Here is a 14,127-nt window from a genome sequence, read left to right as displayed (position 1 = left end):
TGTGGTATTCTGTGGTAAAAAGACGCTCTGTAAGAAAAGGTTTCTACAGGTAGGTTCAAGCCCAATACACTGTCGCATCCTACATGTACCTTGTTCAACCCTACACGCTCTCACCCAATTCTTATTCAAATTCCAGTTGAATTATTCGACATCTTTTTATATGTACATGTTTTTATGAAATAAATTATATTTTCCTGAATAAAACTTGAGGAATTATTACATGTATATGTTTTCTTTTTCATTAATTTGATGAATACTTATTTAATGTTAAAGGGAAACTTCGCAAAAAAATCAAAAATTGATATTATGTTCATTCTGTATAAAAATGTTCAAATTCATAGATATTAAAGTTTTATTCCGCTAGATAAGCGATCACCATCGATTTTAAATTTAGAGTATCCGCCATCTTGTCTTGTTTCCCGATGAATAAAAACGATATGTCTATAAACCACAAAGAAACAAAACTACAGTAACCGATGTAGTCGTAATTGCGTGTCGATATCTTGTCAATCGTACGGTTGTTTAATACGACTAACTAACTTGATACGGAAAATATTCTTACTTTTTTTAAATTACCATGGTCTGTTGTTTTTAAACTGTTGATATTGGAATTAGGTGAAAAGTCAAAGTTGAAATCATAAATAAGTGTTCATAATTCTTTAAAGTAATAAACTTTTTTCAAATATATTTTGATCTTCCCTTATCTGATCACCAGCATGGCTAAAGGTATTACTTCCAAAGGTATTGTGAGGGGTGTGAGGTGACACGTCCAGGTATTCAAGCGATTTCCTGTCGGGCTTGCAAGTTCATGCATCGTTTCACTTCTGCAGGTATTGATCAGTGTACACGGCTGATAACTTATAACTTTCCATTTTGAACTATCAGATGTATAATATACAACTCTGTCTTACTTGTCATTACTAAACTCATACGCTTGTTTATAAATAACATTTCTGGTGTAAAGAATATAATTCATAATATATAAATAATACCCAAAAAATAAGATTTGATGAAATTAAAATCTATTTAAATATTTTTTCCAAGGGTGAATTTGGGAAAATGTAATATATAGTCATTGTCAATAGTGAAGGACAGATTGGAACAGACCAGAAATATTGATTTAAAAAAATGTACGCACTTGCCGACGATTCGTTTATACGACTGGATATAAAGTTACGGAACTATAGCGCAATTTAAAATATATACGTGTATACATTGAACATAAGAAAAAAACATATATTTTGAATAAATAGGGGTAAAAGTGTTGTAAATAGACTAGCCAACGTATGCCAACAGTATGTAATCATCGAATGTCGATAGACTACAGTTGTATACCAAAAGAAGAAGAGAACCAATTTGATTTAAATACAGGTCGATGTATAACTTTTGCTTTGGTTCATTGAAGCTGTGGACCTAGGAAAATCACAGATTTATATTTCAATAAGATTGTTCTCAAACAAAGGAAGGAATTCGTCATCACAATTGTTATATATGCCACTGGACGAACACTAATTATCCCCAGGGGATGTGAATATTTTGCTGGGAAACTTTTGAGTATCAAAGTTTCAAATTAATTTCGGGATTTATTTTCTTTCTTGGTATTCAATAACCGAAAAAAGAATAAATTACTTGTTCGCTAAATAGGGATATTCTTGTCAGATAAAAGAATTTTAGTTATATTTAAAAAATAGGGAAATATGACATTAAATTGGTTCTGTCTTTTTTTAAACATCGTTAAAACGATGTGTGTCTAAGGTGAACGCCACAAGAACCCTGTAATACTAGTACGAGAGTATAGCATGTAAACATTCCTTCTCAATAATATGGTTGTATTGGAAAACTTTTCATACAGATTGACAACTCATTGTCCGATATGCATGTAATATTTGCCACATGACGCCCATAGTTCTTTCTACCATCATCACCTTATTCCTTGATATTGCTGTAAACATCGATGGTTCACACCCAAACAAAATGGGAGTAATGAACCTTCAGAGCTTCTCCGTGTTATACACTTGTGAAATATATAGACGAAATTTCTGTATTGAAATGAATCTACATCTCACAAACAGGATTTTCAAATAACGATTTTGAGTAATCACCTTACAAACCAATATAAACGTATGGCAAGATATAACCATGAAGGAATTTAGTTTTTGTCAGAACTCATCACTATATCATAAACGTATACGTATATATATGCATACAGTTTCAAATATCAAGAACAAGCGTTCGATGTCGATAGTCTGTTCTCTAACTGTTCAGAGTTAGACATGTCACTTGTTCATTCTTGGAAGCCTTCATATTCCCCGTCTAACGATGGGAACTCTTTCTGATTGTGTTGACTATAAATGCTTGTATGGTAATTCTGTCGTTTATCTGTACAAGCGGTTGCATTTCCTCTCCTTTCCCAACAAACAAACGAACGAAACGCAACTAGTCTGATTTCTCTGGAGCTCATCCTCAATGGCTCTTATACGTCAGGAAACTTACATGTATACTAATAATGATTGTTTCATGAACAACGATGTATGAACGAACTATTATAAATTCGTCAATATCTGTAATGCATGACTAAAGTATAACTTTTATTACAACTACTGTATTACTTATTTGGATTAATGACGGCTATCATGTTCAACATTGCACAACTATTATCATAGAATTTTAAAAAAAATCCTCAAAAATCCTCAAAAGATATAATGCCTTAGCTTAGATAATTAGTATTCTTTTCACAAAAAGTTCGTGTAAATGATTGTTAATTATGTAAGAATAAAATGTTAAAAAGAAACTAAAAAAAAATTATGCATGTTGTATGTTGTATTTTTTTGTCAATTAAAAACTTTAAAATTGCAATAGTTTTATTAGCATTTAAACACAGCCAGATTTGAATACAAGTTAAGAAATTCCGGTAAAGTCAATGATATCAAACAGATGTACAATGGTATATCAAATTGGGTAATATTGCATTTAGTTTTTATTAAAGATTAAAACTACTATTTTTTGCTTCATATTTGAATCTTTACGCCAATTGCCGCTAAGAAAGTAATCAAAAATTGTTTCCTTTTATTTTTATACACTTTCGGAATTACGAATCTGAATTTTATTTTCAATTAATTTACACAATTTAATTATTGTATCTTTATTCTCATCGTGTATTTAATCTTAGTGTATTAACATCATGACAGCATATACTCTAATCCTTTCTATTTATCCTTTCCAAATAACAACATTTATACCTGTGTACGCTTGAACTCACACCTGCGGCTAAATAGCTACAAGGTAAACGAATTGACCTCAAGCCGAGAAATATACAGTGACCTTTACAAAATAATATACACACTCTGCTCACACATTAGTTGCATTGAAATGATTATCAAAACAATAACGGTAAATAGAACTGAAATATTTTCAGTTCAATATCAGTAAAAATGTTCAATAAATATTTTATGAAAAAAATCTCAACAATAATTAATTAAATTTATTCAAAAACATTTACTAGAGATAATTTTATAGGAGTTTAATTCAATCAATACAAAACGGTATATATATGCATATTCACTTTCGTTCATTCTTATATTGTGGTTTATAACTTCGACCATTCGTCAGCTGTGCGCTTTTAATTACGTATATTGTCGATAAGCTATAAGAGTTAAACAGATTTTATTTTTTCCCAGAATTCAATAAATCGGGCTAATACGTCACGACCCACTCGAGAATTCAACCAAAAAAGTTACAAATACTTGATTTTCTCCGTTATTAGAAGGAATATAAATTTAAAACTTTGCAAATGTGTTTTTTATGTTAAGATGAACATAATTAGATGATAAGTAAAAAATCGCGGAATTTCCCTTTAATTATTAATGATTACTGCTAATTGGTATTTATACACAGCTAAATTGGGTTTTATTATTTTGTGTTTGAAAATCATGATTGTTGATTTTAATAACTTACTTTGATGTAATGTACTTAGCTTGGTATGCAATAACCAAAGTGTGATTAAAATTTCTTCAACCCAAAAACATAATGTTGAATGTCAATTTATCTTGAAACAATGAAAAAAAATATTTATACTATAGCAATACACTAACCAAAACATGATTAAGAATAAACAATGATTTATTTAACAAAAAATAAAAAGTCAGAATCTTACTTCATTTAATTAAGGCAATATATTTACATTTGTTCACTAACTAAAACATGATTAAAATTTATTTTAAACTCCATTACAAATCATTAAACACAAAAAGTCTTATGTACAATGTACTATACAAATCCTTGACAAAACCAAATAAAAAGGGTGCGATCGTTTTTTGGGTGCGAAAGTGAAAAGGGTTGAAAGAGAAAGGGCTCGAACATGCTTTTGGGCCAACGGACCTGTATTCGTATGAAGAAGGTTTTTTTTTACTAAATAGCCTTAATAGGATGTGATTGATGGCTTTTACTGTCCCAACCAGTCACCACGCAGTTGTTATGACACACTTCATTTTTGTAGTGATTTATTTAAAGTGGGATATCATAAAATCCTGTTGCTTAGAAAAACGTCTTTTTTTCATAAAATTTCACTTGGCTCCTAAGATTATCTGTCAGCTGTTCCCTGAAAAAAAAACTAGTATAAAAAAAAGTCAATATGTGGAAAGTAACCTCTGAAAATGTGATTGCAAGTGGTATCAGTCCTGACATGTAACAACCAATTAACATAGCAAGACAAAGTAAAAGCAGTGTCCATATTTCATCCATTTCTTGACGTTTTCTTTGGTTAGATCATAACAACAAATCGGAAAGTCGTGTCAGATATTGAAATCGAACTCGAGTTATACTGCTGAAGAATGAACGTTTATTCCGTTTCAATAAACGTTCCAGTGACTTCAGATTTTGTTATGAAAAGTCAAAAGAGATTCCGATTTATTAACCGCGCCATCTTGGATGCTGAAAGAAGCGTGTGGAAGTCCAATAATCATTCAAAATGGTAATTTTGCATTAAAGAAAAAATGCTAAAACAATTTCCCGACGTTGCTGAAGTCCAACATCGATATAATATTACAAATTTAACTTACTTTGTGATAACGAAAGTGTTTGGCACCAGAGTACAACTCTGTTGACTTGTGAAGTCTTGAATTTTGTTTTGGTACAGACACTTGGGTATAAAAGTGGTAGGGTGGCCCATTTTTACAGTGCTCCAAACATCTTATTTTATAAAAGAGATTAATTTTTCATTGATAGTTGACAGACACGATATAATATACAAAAGAAGATGTAGCCCGACTTTAAATAAAATTTACTTACTTTTACTCACTTACGTGGTATGATTGCCAATGATACAACTCTCAACAAGAGACCAAATGACAGAAATTAACATCAATAGGTCACTGGCCTTCAATAATGAGCAAAGCCCAAACTGCATAGTCAGCTATGAAAGGCCCCAAAGTAACAAATGTATAACAATTATTAATAAAACGAGAAAACGAACGGCCTTATTTACATGTATGTACTAAAACTGAAAGAAAAACAAATATGTAACAAATCTTTCTTTCATTGCTTCGTAAATTCCTCGGCCAGTGTCACAATGTAATAAAATATAAACCTTATATTTATATTAAACATTAATATAAAAGAAAAGGTGGTAAAGGGATATATTTACAGCAGGCAATTATTTATCTTATTAGTATACTTAAAAACACCTTCGCTATGTTAACATATCAACCAACGACAACCACTGAATTACAGGCTCCTGACTTGAGACAAGCACAACATACAGAAAGTCAGACATGGGGTCAATTACATTTGAAAGTAATTAATTACATTCAATTACAATTACAAAATCTTCAATTAAATTACACATTACATTTGACTTTTTTTACCAATGTAATTAATTACATTCCAATTACTTGGCAGATGTAATTAATTACTTCAATTACATTTGATTCCCAAAAATCCTCTCATTTGTCTACTAGACCAGAGATCAATGGTTAAGCACACACTTTCAGCTCTTTTAAGAGTATTTACAAGGTTATTTTTTATTTCAACCGATTTTTCATGTAGAAGTTTCGAAGATAAATGCTTTCTGCTAGGCACTTGATACTTAGTGTCAGCTTTTTCCATCAAGTTTTTAAATTCTTCACTTTCGACAATAGAGAGTGGTAAAAGATCCCCAGCTATGAACATGATAAGAGCATTTGTCATTTCTAACTGTTTTGGATCAGACGGTGAATATTTTACACTTTTTTTTATGCATTGTGTCAATGTTGGTTGAATTTCTTTATTCTCAGAATGCAGAATGTACAAATCTCTGTGTTTTCTCTGAAAATTACAAAAGGCCTTATTTAATATCTTGAAAATATTAAATTGTTTTAATTTACCTATTGAAATTTTACATTTATTAGTATAAAATATAATTGCATAAAGTTAACGTTTTCTGAAGACTATTTTATTTTTAGGTCATCAGGTTCCAGAGGCTTCCTCACAATTTTGTATAAAAATGATACCATAACATGTGTTTACTTTTGCACATGTGAAAAAAAATATTTCTGACAAAAGCCAGATTTCTCTTTGTCAAAGTGGATTTATATTTATACTGCACTAAATTATTCAGAAGGAGTTACATTCAGTTAAGATTATATTTCTGATTATTATATTATAGTTTTATCAAACTCTCCCAAACAGCAACGTACTGATCTTGTCAACTGAGACTTGTAAATTTGAACTATTTGAATAAAAAGACATCTAATTCACATGATAAAGGAAGATTATAATTAAAGACAACAATTTATCAAGAAATAATTCCGTTTTATTCAGAAAAAACAAAATCTTCTTGCAAGATTGTAAATTCGCAACTTCCGGATCCATTTCCTGTCAGGATAACATTGAAAATATTCGATTACCCCGGTTTTGAACAAATCTATCTGAATATTCTTATCAGATATTCGAGTACACGACGAAATTAACATTGAACATATAGGTAAGGGTTTGGTAGTACAGACAACTACAGCGTAAAAAATGTGCCACTTCACATGTTTCACTTCTTTACGTTTGTTACATATAAGTCAGAAGATAAAACTGAGAACATCGAATATCGATTAACTGCATCTCTTATGCGCTTTCTTTTAATCGTATTCACAATTACTTTCAAACGCAAAAACGACAAACTTTAAGTTTTATACGATGACGGAGCGAACATGAAAAAAATCCGCAAAAAAAAAAATTCTTCTAAAAAACGTCAAAAAAAGAATTTGAGTCGGCGGGTTTATTTTGGGTCGGTCGCGTTTGGGCAAACATACAATCTTTTTATTTTGGCCCTATAGGCCCTAGGGGTATATTTATCTCTCTCTAATTAGCCTTATATCTGTTTAACATAACTGTTATAAAAACAGTCATTATATAGTTTGTAATAAAACAAATAGCCAGAGGTTATATTTATTGGTTATTTAAGTCCTTGAATAAAGTTAATTATGTTAAATCAATGTCTTAAAATATCTATCTAAATCTACTAATTAAGGTCAAGACAGTGACTTCCTAGTGGTTTCTTTTAAAATTATGGCATGTGTCTACATTTTTTTTATCATTCAATACAAAATGAAGAATCTACCATGGTTGTGTTAATACAGAAAGTATACTGTGAAGGCTTTTCTTTGTCAGCTTACAACATTTGTTAAGATTATTGCTTTTAATAATTTTTTGAGAAAACACAAGATTTAATCTTTTGATCCAAAATTTCAAATGTAATTGACTTGTAATTGAAAAGTAATTGTCAATTACAGGCAATTTTGGCTATGTAATTAATTACATTCAATTACATGTAATTGAAAAAATGCTCAATTACACATTACATTCAATTACATGATAAATTGTAATTAATTACAGTCAATTACAATTACATATTTCAATTACCCCATGTCTGCAGAAAGTGGGTGGTTAAATATGTTAGCGGGATCCCAACCCTCCCCTAACTTGGGACAGTGGTGTAACAGTACAACACAAGAAAGAACTGTAAAAATCAGTTGAAAAAGGCTTAACTCATCAAGTTTCAAGTTTTTATTAAATCAGGAAAATCAATACAAGTATAATGATGTCTTCCCCCACATTAACATGATATTACATCACAAATAAATATATATAATGTATGACAAAATATCAAATCAAGGTTAAATGAATAAAATTACAAAGATTCAAAGCATAATTGTATGTAATGGCATATATTTTTTGTATCATCAATATTTTGTTGGCTAAGTAAACTAATAATGGTTTTCATAACTTTTTCAGGGCACAGATCTTGTGAATTAAAATTTAGTTTATTAAATAAATAGTTGTTTTCTATAATTTTCAAATTTTTTGCAATAAATATAAAGGAAATGTTTTTCATCCTCTATTTGATTGCAGTTCAAGCATATTCTGTTTTCTCTCTTAATTTTTGGTCTGAAATATCTACCCTTTTCAATCAAAAGAGGGTGGGAACTAATTCTTAATTTTTTAAGTTTTCTTGTTATATTAGGAGAACATTTAGATAGATACAAATAGAAATATATATAACAAAGACACAAAGTGGATGTGGCCAGGTACTTTTTTATCCCAACATTAAAAAGACAATGAATACTGAACTGAGAATACTCAGTTAAAAACAGCTAGTTCAAAGCCAATAACAACTAATAAAAAAATCATGCATCTGAGACTAAATTATCAATCAGTACGCATCCAACATCCAATGGATTTAATGTAAAACAGTCATTAACAGTCGGAGAAAAGCATGACCTTGTGCAAAGCTAAGATACAGGTATCGACAGATTGTTGATCCATGAATGTGTATATGAATATAACAATATTATTTAGTTTTCTTTTAATTTGTTGTTAACGAAATCAATATTAATACCAATAAAAACAATATTCAATGATCTTATTACGGTGTTGAATTGTTAACCTTTAAGAATTATTTAAAGGAGTGATAAGTTTACCAGGATTGTTTCTAAACTTCTGGGCACAGTATACAACATTTCCATTAAAACAAGGATGTGCTGTCCCGTTTGAAATAAGTTTTCTACTTTTAAACTTCAAAACCAAATCTTTATATCTATCACTTCATAATAGACACAGGCATAATGTTAGGTTTTAATGCTTTGCCTAACAGTTATCTAGGAAAGTGCCCTGTCGCAAGGATTTCTAACAAGCATCACACCTTAAGCCCTGCAAACAACTTATACCTTGCACAGACATTAACTAGAAGATGTTGATGTGGAAAATACCTTATAGTTGCTATTTGTCAAGACCTAACCTAGTCTCAATGGAATAAGCTTAAACAACATCAGAACCATCAGTTTTCTCCACAGGAACCTTGGCCGATGCAAGCCATCAGTCTTATTGAACACTGATCATACCATTGATAGAGTACCCAGTCAAATTGTGAGACCTTGAACAGGTAGAACACAAAATGACTTTATGTATTTGACCAATTTCGGTGGGATACTCTACATCAAAATGAAGGGGTTTCAAGTTTAGTGACATTAGTACCATGTATGTTTACGATGGAACTGTCCTTATTATATAATTTACTTGAAATAATTTTTATATTTCCAGTCACACACTATCTTATTGGTACAACCAAACAGTCGTCCAGACACAAGAACATACTCAGATTATGAATCATTGAATGAATGTCTAGAAGGTAGGGAGTTTTTTCTAATAGATTACATGTATGTACAAATCAATATTACATAAATGAGAGCAAGCTTAAGATACATCTCAGAAATAAAATTTTGTTATACATGTTAAAAATGTATATTAAAAAATGTTAATTGCCTACTAAAAATCAGACAATATGTGAAGAGGATTAGGAAAAAAGTCTGTATAACTGTTTGTTGCAAAATGTTGATAAAAAAGGGAAACACTATGTGGCCCACATCTCAAGCTAAATGGCCATAAAAATACAACTTCCATATGCAGGGATGTCTTTTAAAGGTAGCAGCTACATGTTATTAACCACTAACCAGAAGATTCAGGAAAACAAAATACTGTCAATGAGTTCAATAAATTTTCCCTTAATTTCTGACAGAAGCAAGAGCTAAAGAGGAGAATAATCATGTAATTTTGATGCAAAAGAAACAAAGAATAGTATCTCATTCTATTTCAAATCTAGTGTAACTGTTCATTTAGATTTATGGGTCGATATTGAAAAAAGTTTTGAAAAAAATGAATATCTTAGAACCCTACACAAATCAGATTTATTATACTTGATGTCAAGTCTGAAAACATTGTCTAAATTTTTTTTATTTTATCAGGAATCTGTAAAATTTATGAAGAGCATCTAAAGAGACAGAATCCAGATTGCCCATCCATTACATATGATATCAGTCAGCTGTTTGATTTCATTGACCAACTTACAGATCTTAGCTGTTTAGTGTAAGTGTTCAAATCTTACATATGCATACAGAGGTCATAGGTTAGAATAAAACTGAAAGCTGACAAGTAAGAGCGTAATTGTGTGTTGCTGTAAATTGGACTAAATTATTGTCAAGTTGGATGATTTTGTAAATGTTTTATTTTTACCTTATTTCTGATCAAGATAGAATGGCAAAATATACTCTAATGATGGTAAACATGGTAAATAGGATTAGAATTGGGTGCACAAAAAATTTGAAAAAATATCCTCCAAAGAACTGTCATGTTAGTGCCAAAAGTAAGCGATGCTTCAAACAATCAGTTCACTTAAAAAGAGAGGGATCTAACCTAGTATGTGTTTTGCACTCTTTTTCACATATTAAAAAATATAGTAGCAGTTTGCAGTAGTAGAATGCATATAAATTAAATGATTTAAGAGCAAAAATGTATGCAAGAGGTTTGCAGCTTTGTATATGATGCTATATTGATTGGAACAGATGCTGTATTGATGGGATGTGACACTTTAAATTTTCTAAAATTATATGCTTATTAAATGTGTTTTGGACAAAATGCTTAAATTTCTAGAAACAAGATGTTTTTTTCAAAATTACCTGTTAACCAGATGCTATATGAATTTTGTGAAAACAGTGTTATCACTATTTTCTCAAATTTCTTTTTCTCTTTCTGTATGATAGTTTTCTGTTTCAAGCTCCAGTAATATGAATTTTTGTCAGTTGGTAAAGAGATTATAAAATGAACGTCAAACTCGGAAAAATGTTCTCAGCCACATCTGATTTTAGGGCTAACGACTGGTTCATAAAATGGTAGCAAAGAAACTCCCTCTCTCTGAAAAACTCTTTTAAACATTAATCGATTGACTGATAAGTGAATTTCCGTTTACCTTTTGTATTTAACCATCTTATTTTTTCATGATTAATGCTTTTCCTGTAGTTTATATAACATCAGTGATCTGGTTCTCAAATGTTGCCAGTTTGATATTAGCTGGAAACATTTGCCCCATGGTTAGTCTTAAAGTAAAAGGTATATACTTGTACATTATCAAATTAATTTCCAATGGATTATTTATTATGATACATAGAAGATGATCAATTGTGTATTGCTTTTGTATGAAGTTAAATGTGTATCACTATGTTTACTGTAAACTAATTTATCGCTATTTTGTGTATTTTTCTTTTGATCTTTTTTTTGTGATAATTTTCATATCATGATTCTCGCTCGAGATGGAAAAATTATCGCTAGAAACTAAGGAGGCCATGTGGCGTTGCTAACGAAATTGACATGAAATTGACAACGTCGTCATAGGTAAAATAGCGATAAACAGATTATCATTGGTCATCTCAACTCGATTGCTTTTCTCACTTTCGCTGTACCAGCTCAAGCGAGAAAATTAATCTCGTTGAGATGATGAACGATAATCTATAAATATGGGAGTAGAAAAATAATAGGAATATAAATCAGCTGAGAAAAAAAATTAAAACTTGGATCTTCCTTTATATAAATACAGCACAGAAAGAAAAAAAATCTGGAAAAAAAATTGCTGCAAAGTTGTATAGAATGCATTTGGAAAGGGATCAAATTGATTAAAGTATCAGTTAAAAAAAAGTTGATTTACAATATTTCTACTAGAAAATTTGCTTTTACATCATGTACATGTTTAATGTTAATACATAGTAAAATCTTCTTTCATTTAGAAAATTTAAGTATCTGAGAAACAAATAGATTTACATGGTCCTGACACACCACTATGGAGAGTTACCTGCCACTTGCCACCACCGAGAGAAAACAGTCACTATCTTTCATGGCATATAATCAATAAAAAAATGTTACTGGTACTTTAAAGTTTCTGCTTAGACCACACTCTACTATGGAGAGTTACTTTTAACCACACAGAGAAAACAGTGAAAATATACATATAATCAATAAAAAATAATACCGGTACTTTAAGCTAAGATCAAATAGATGGCATAGTGCTTATACAGTGATTGTTAAACCTGAACTAATAAGTTCATGTACCCTCTAGAAAAATGTTTGACGTGAATGTTTTGTTTACAATATTTATATTTACAGTTTTCAGAAGAATACAGGAAGTTACTCCCCTCACAACAAAGAATGGCTAAAAGAGAAAGTCTACATCTTGTTAAGGAAACAAGCATAAAAGTATGCATTCTCAGTTATTTAGATATAAATTACGTTAAAACTTATTATTTATTCTGTGAAAATTTATTGGTAACCCAAAGCTGTTCATTGAAAATGATTCAAAATTTGCATACATAGATGTCATTGGATATGGAAACCTTTGGGTTACTATCCTGTATTACTGCTTGACAGTGCGAACTAAATCTATATTCTATATTTCAGGTTCCAGAAGAACTATGGCAGCTATGTTCCACACAATAAAGATTGGTTAAAAGAGAAAATTTATATAATGTTAAGGAAACAAGCAGGGAAGTGAAGAAGATGATTATCATCATATGTTTCATTGTGTGACTGGGAGGAGAGACTGACTTTGTTATGTTTTTATACATTTTGTTTATGAGAGATTGCATAAAGTGTGTTTTTTTTTATTTTGTTGATATGCACATTGAAAGAAACTTTTCTTACTGAAATGTATTGGAAATGAAGCTTGTATATTAAATGAAATATAGGTATTTTTAATTAAGCTATAAACCCTTTTACTGCCTGGTTTTACAGAATTGGGGGGGGGTAGGCAATAAGGACAGGTACAACATTAATTGGCTGGCTTGTACGCCTATATTTTCAACAGATATGTCATGATCATGTGTCTTCAATTAAATATCATTTTAGTTTTCTAATTACGTGAATAATATTGGGAACCAGTAGGTATTTATGTATACTTCAAAACTTTGTTAGTAGAAATTAATAGGTAATACTCATTGATTTTATCTGATTTAAAAAAAAATGACTGTTCCATCTGAAAGGTATTATCTAGTAACGGTTTATTTTATGAAGTATTGTGGGATTCTTTTTGATGTGCATGTAGTTCTTTGTTTTATCTAAAAATATCTTCTTACACAGTGGAAGAAGCATATATATACTAGTAAAGATAACTTTGGGACAATTATATCTAGGTTAAGGTTTGGTGGTTATTGTCAAATCTTCATTGTTCAAATCTTTTGTAGAAAACTATGACTGGTTGTGGCTTATTAATTCTATAATTATACAGAAACTGTACATCCTTAATGAAGTATGTTGTGAAATATAAGATGTTACAAAGAAAAGTTATGATGATATGGTACATTTATCTTGCTTTATAGTCACTGTTTTACATCGCCTTTAAAAAAAATAGTTCCAATTTGGATCTGTAATACACTATAGCAGATGCAAAGCAGTTGTAATTTCTGTTCTGATCATTATTTTACTGTTATAGTATTTTTAGCTACTTCAAGACTTTATATTTAAAGAGAATCAATTTTTTTTTCTCCAGTATATATTTCTACAAATTTAAAATAGTTTGATCATATTGCTGAAAACTAAGTATTGATATACATTATTCCAATTAATGTACAGCATAATTCTAAAGCTGCAAGGAATTACTAGTATATCCAATGTTGATTGTTTTTGTTACATAAGATAACTTGAAAATTTGATCATGTGTAAAAGACAAATTTAATCAAAATTTGAGTAATAAATGCTAAAACTAATGCCATTGATGATGTATGCTTGTTTTTCATTCATATCATAGTCATTTCATTTTGTGAATAAAGTAGCGACATAAATTTA

At 30.1% G+C, this 14,127-nt stretch overlaps 2 protein-coding genes across 3 annotated transcripts in view; one reads left to right on the top strand and one right to left on the bottom strand.

The window, feature by feature from the left end:
• Positions 1–4,868, bottom strand: part of LOC139517359 (zinc transporter ZIP9-like) — a 22,451-nt gene extending 17,583 nt beyond the window's left edge. The window contains exon 1 of the mRNA XM_071308316.1: positions 4,645–4,868. Within this exon, the coding sequence (XP_071164417.1) occupies positions 4,645–4,740 (96 nt within the window). The 5' untranslated portion in view covers positions 4,741–4,868. The remainder of the gene's footprint in view (positions 1–4,644) is intronic.
• LOC139517360 (enhancer of rudimentary homolog) lies at positions 4,862–14,127 on the top strand. 2 transcript variants are annotated; one of them, XM_071308318.1, is made up of 5 exons: positions 4,862–4,969; positions 9,565–9,652; positions 10,266–10,386; positions 12,454–12,543; positions 12,745–14,127. In XM_071308318.1, the coding sequence occupies exons 1-4, from the start codon at positions 4,967–4,969 to the stop codon at positions 12,539–12,541; spliced, it is 300 nt and encodes a 99-aa protein (XP_071164419.1). In that variant the 5' UTR covers positions 4,862–4,966; the 3' UTR covers positions 12,542–12,543; positions 12,745–14,127. The 2 variants fall into 2 exon arrangements, with proteins under 2 accessions (XP_071164419.1, XP_071164418.1); XM_071308317.1 differs by lacking the exon at positions 12,454–12,543.

Source organism: Mytilus edulis, chromosome 3 (assembly GCF_963676685.1).
Source record: "Mytilus edulis chromosome 3, xbMytEdul2.2, whole genome shotgun sequence".
NCBI lineage: Eukaryota > Metazoa > Mollusca > Bivalvia > Mytilida > Mytilidae > Mytilus > Mytilus edulis.
The sequence above is the reverse complement of the archived record's forward strand: the minus strand, read 5'-3'. Positions and strand labels throughout refer to the sequence as shown.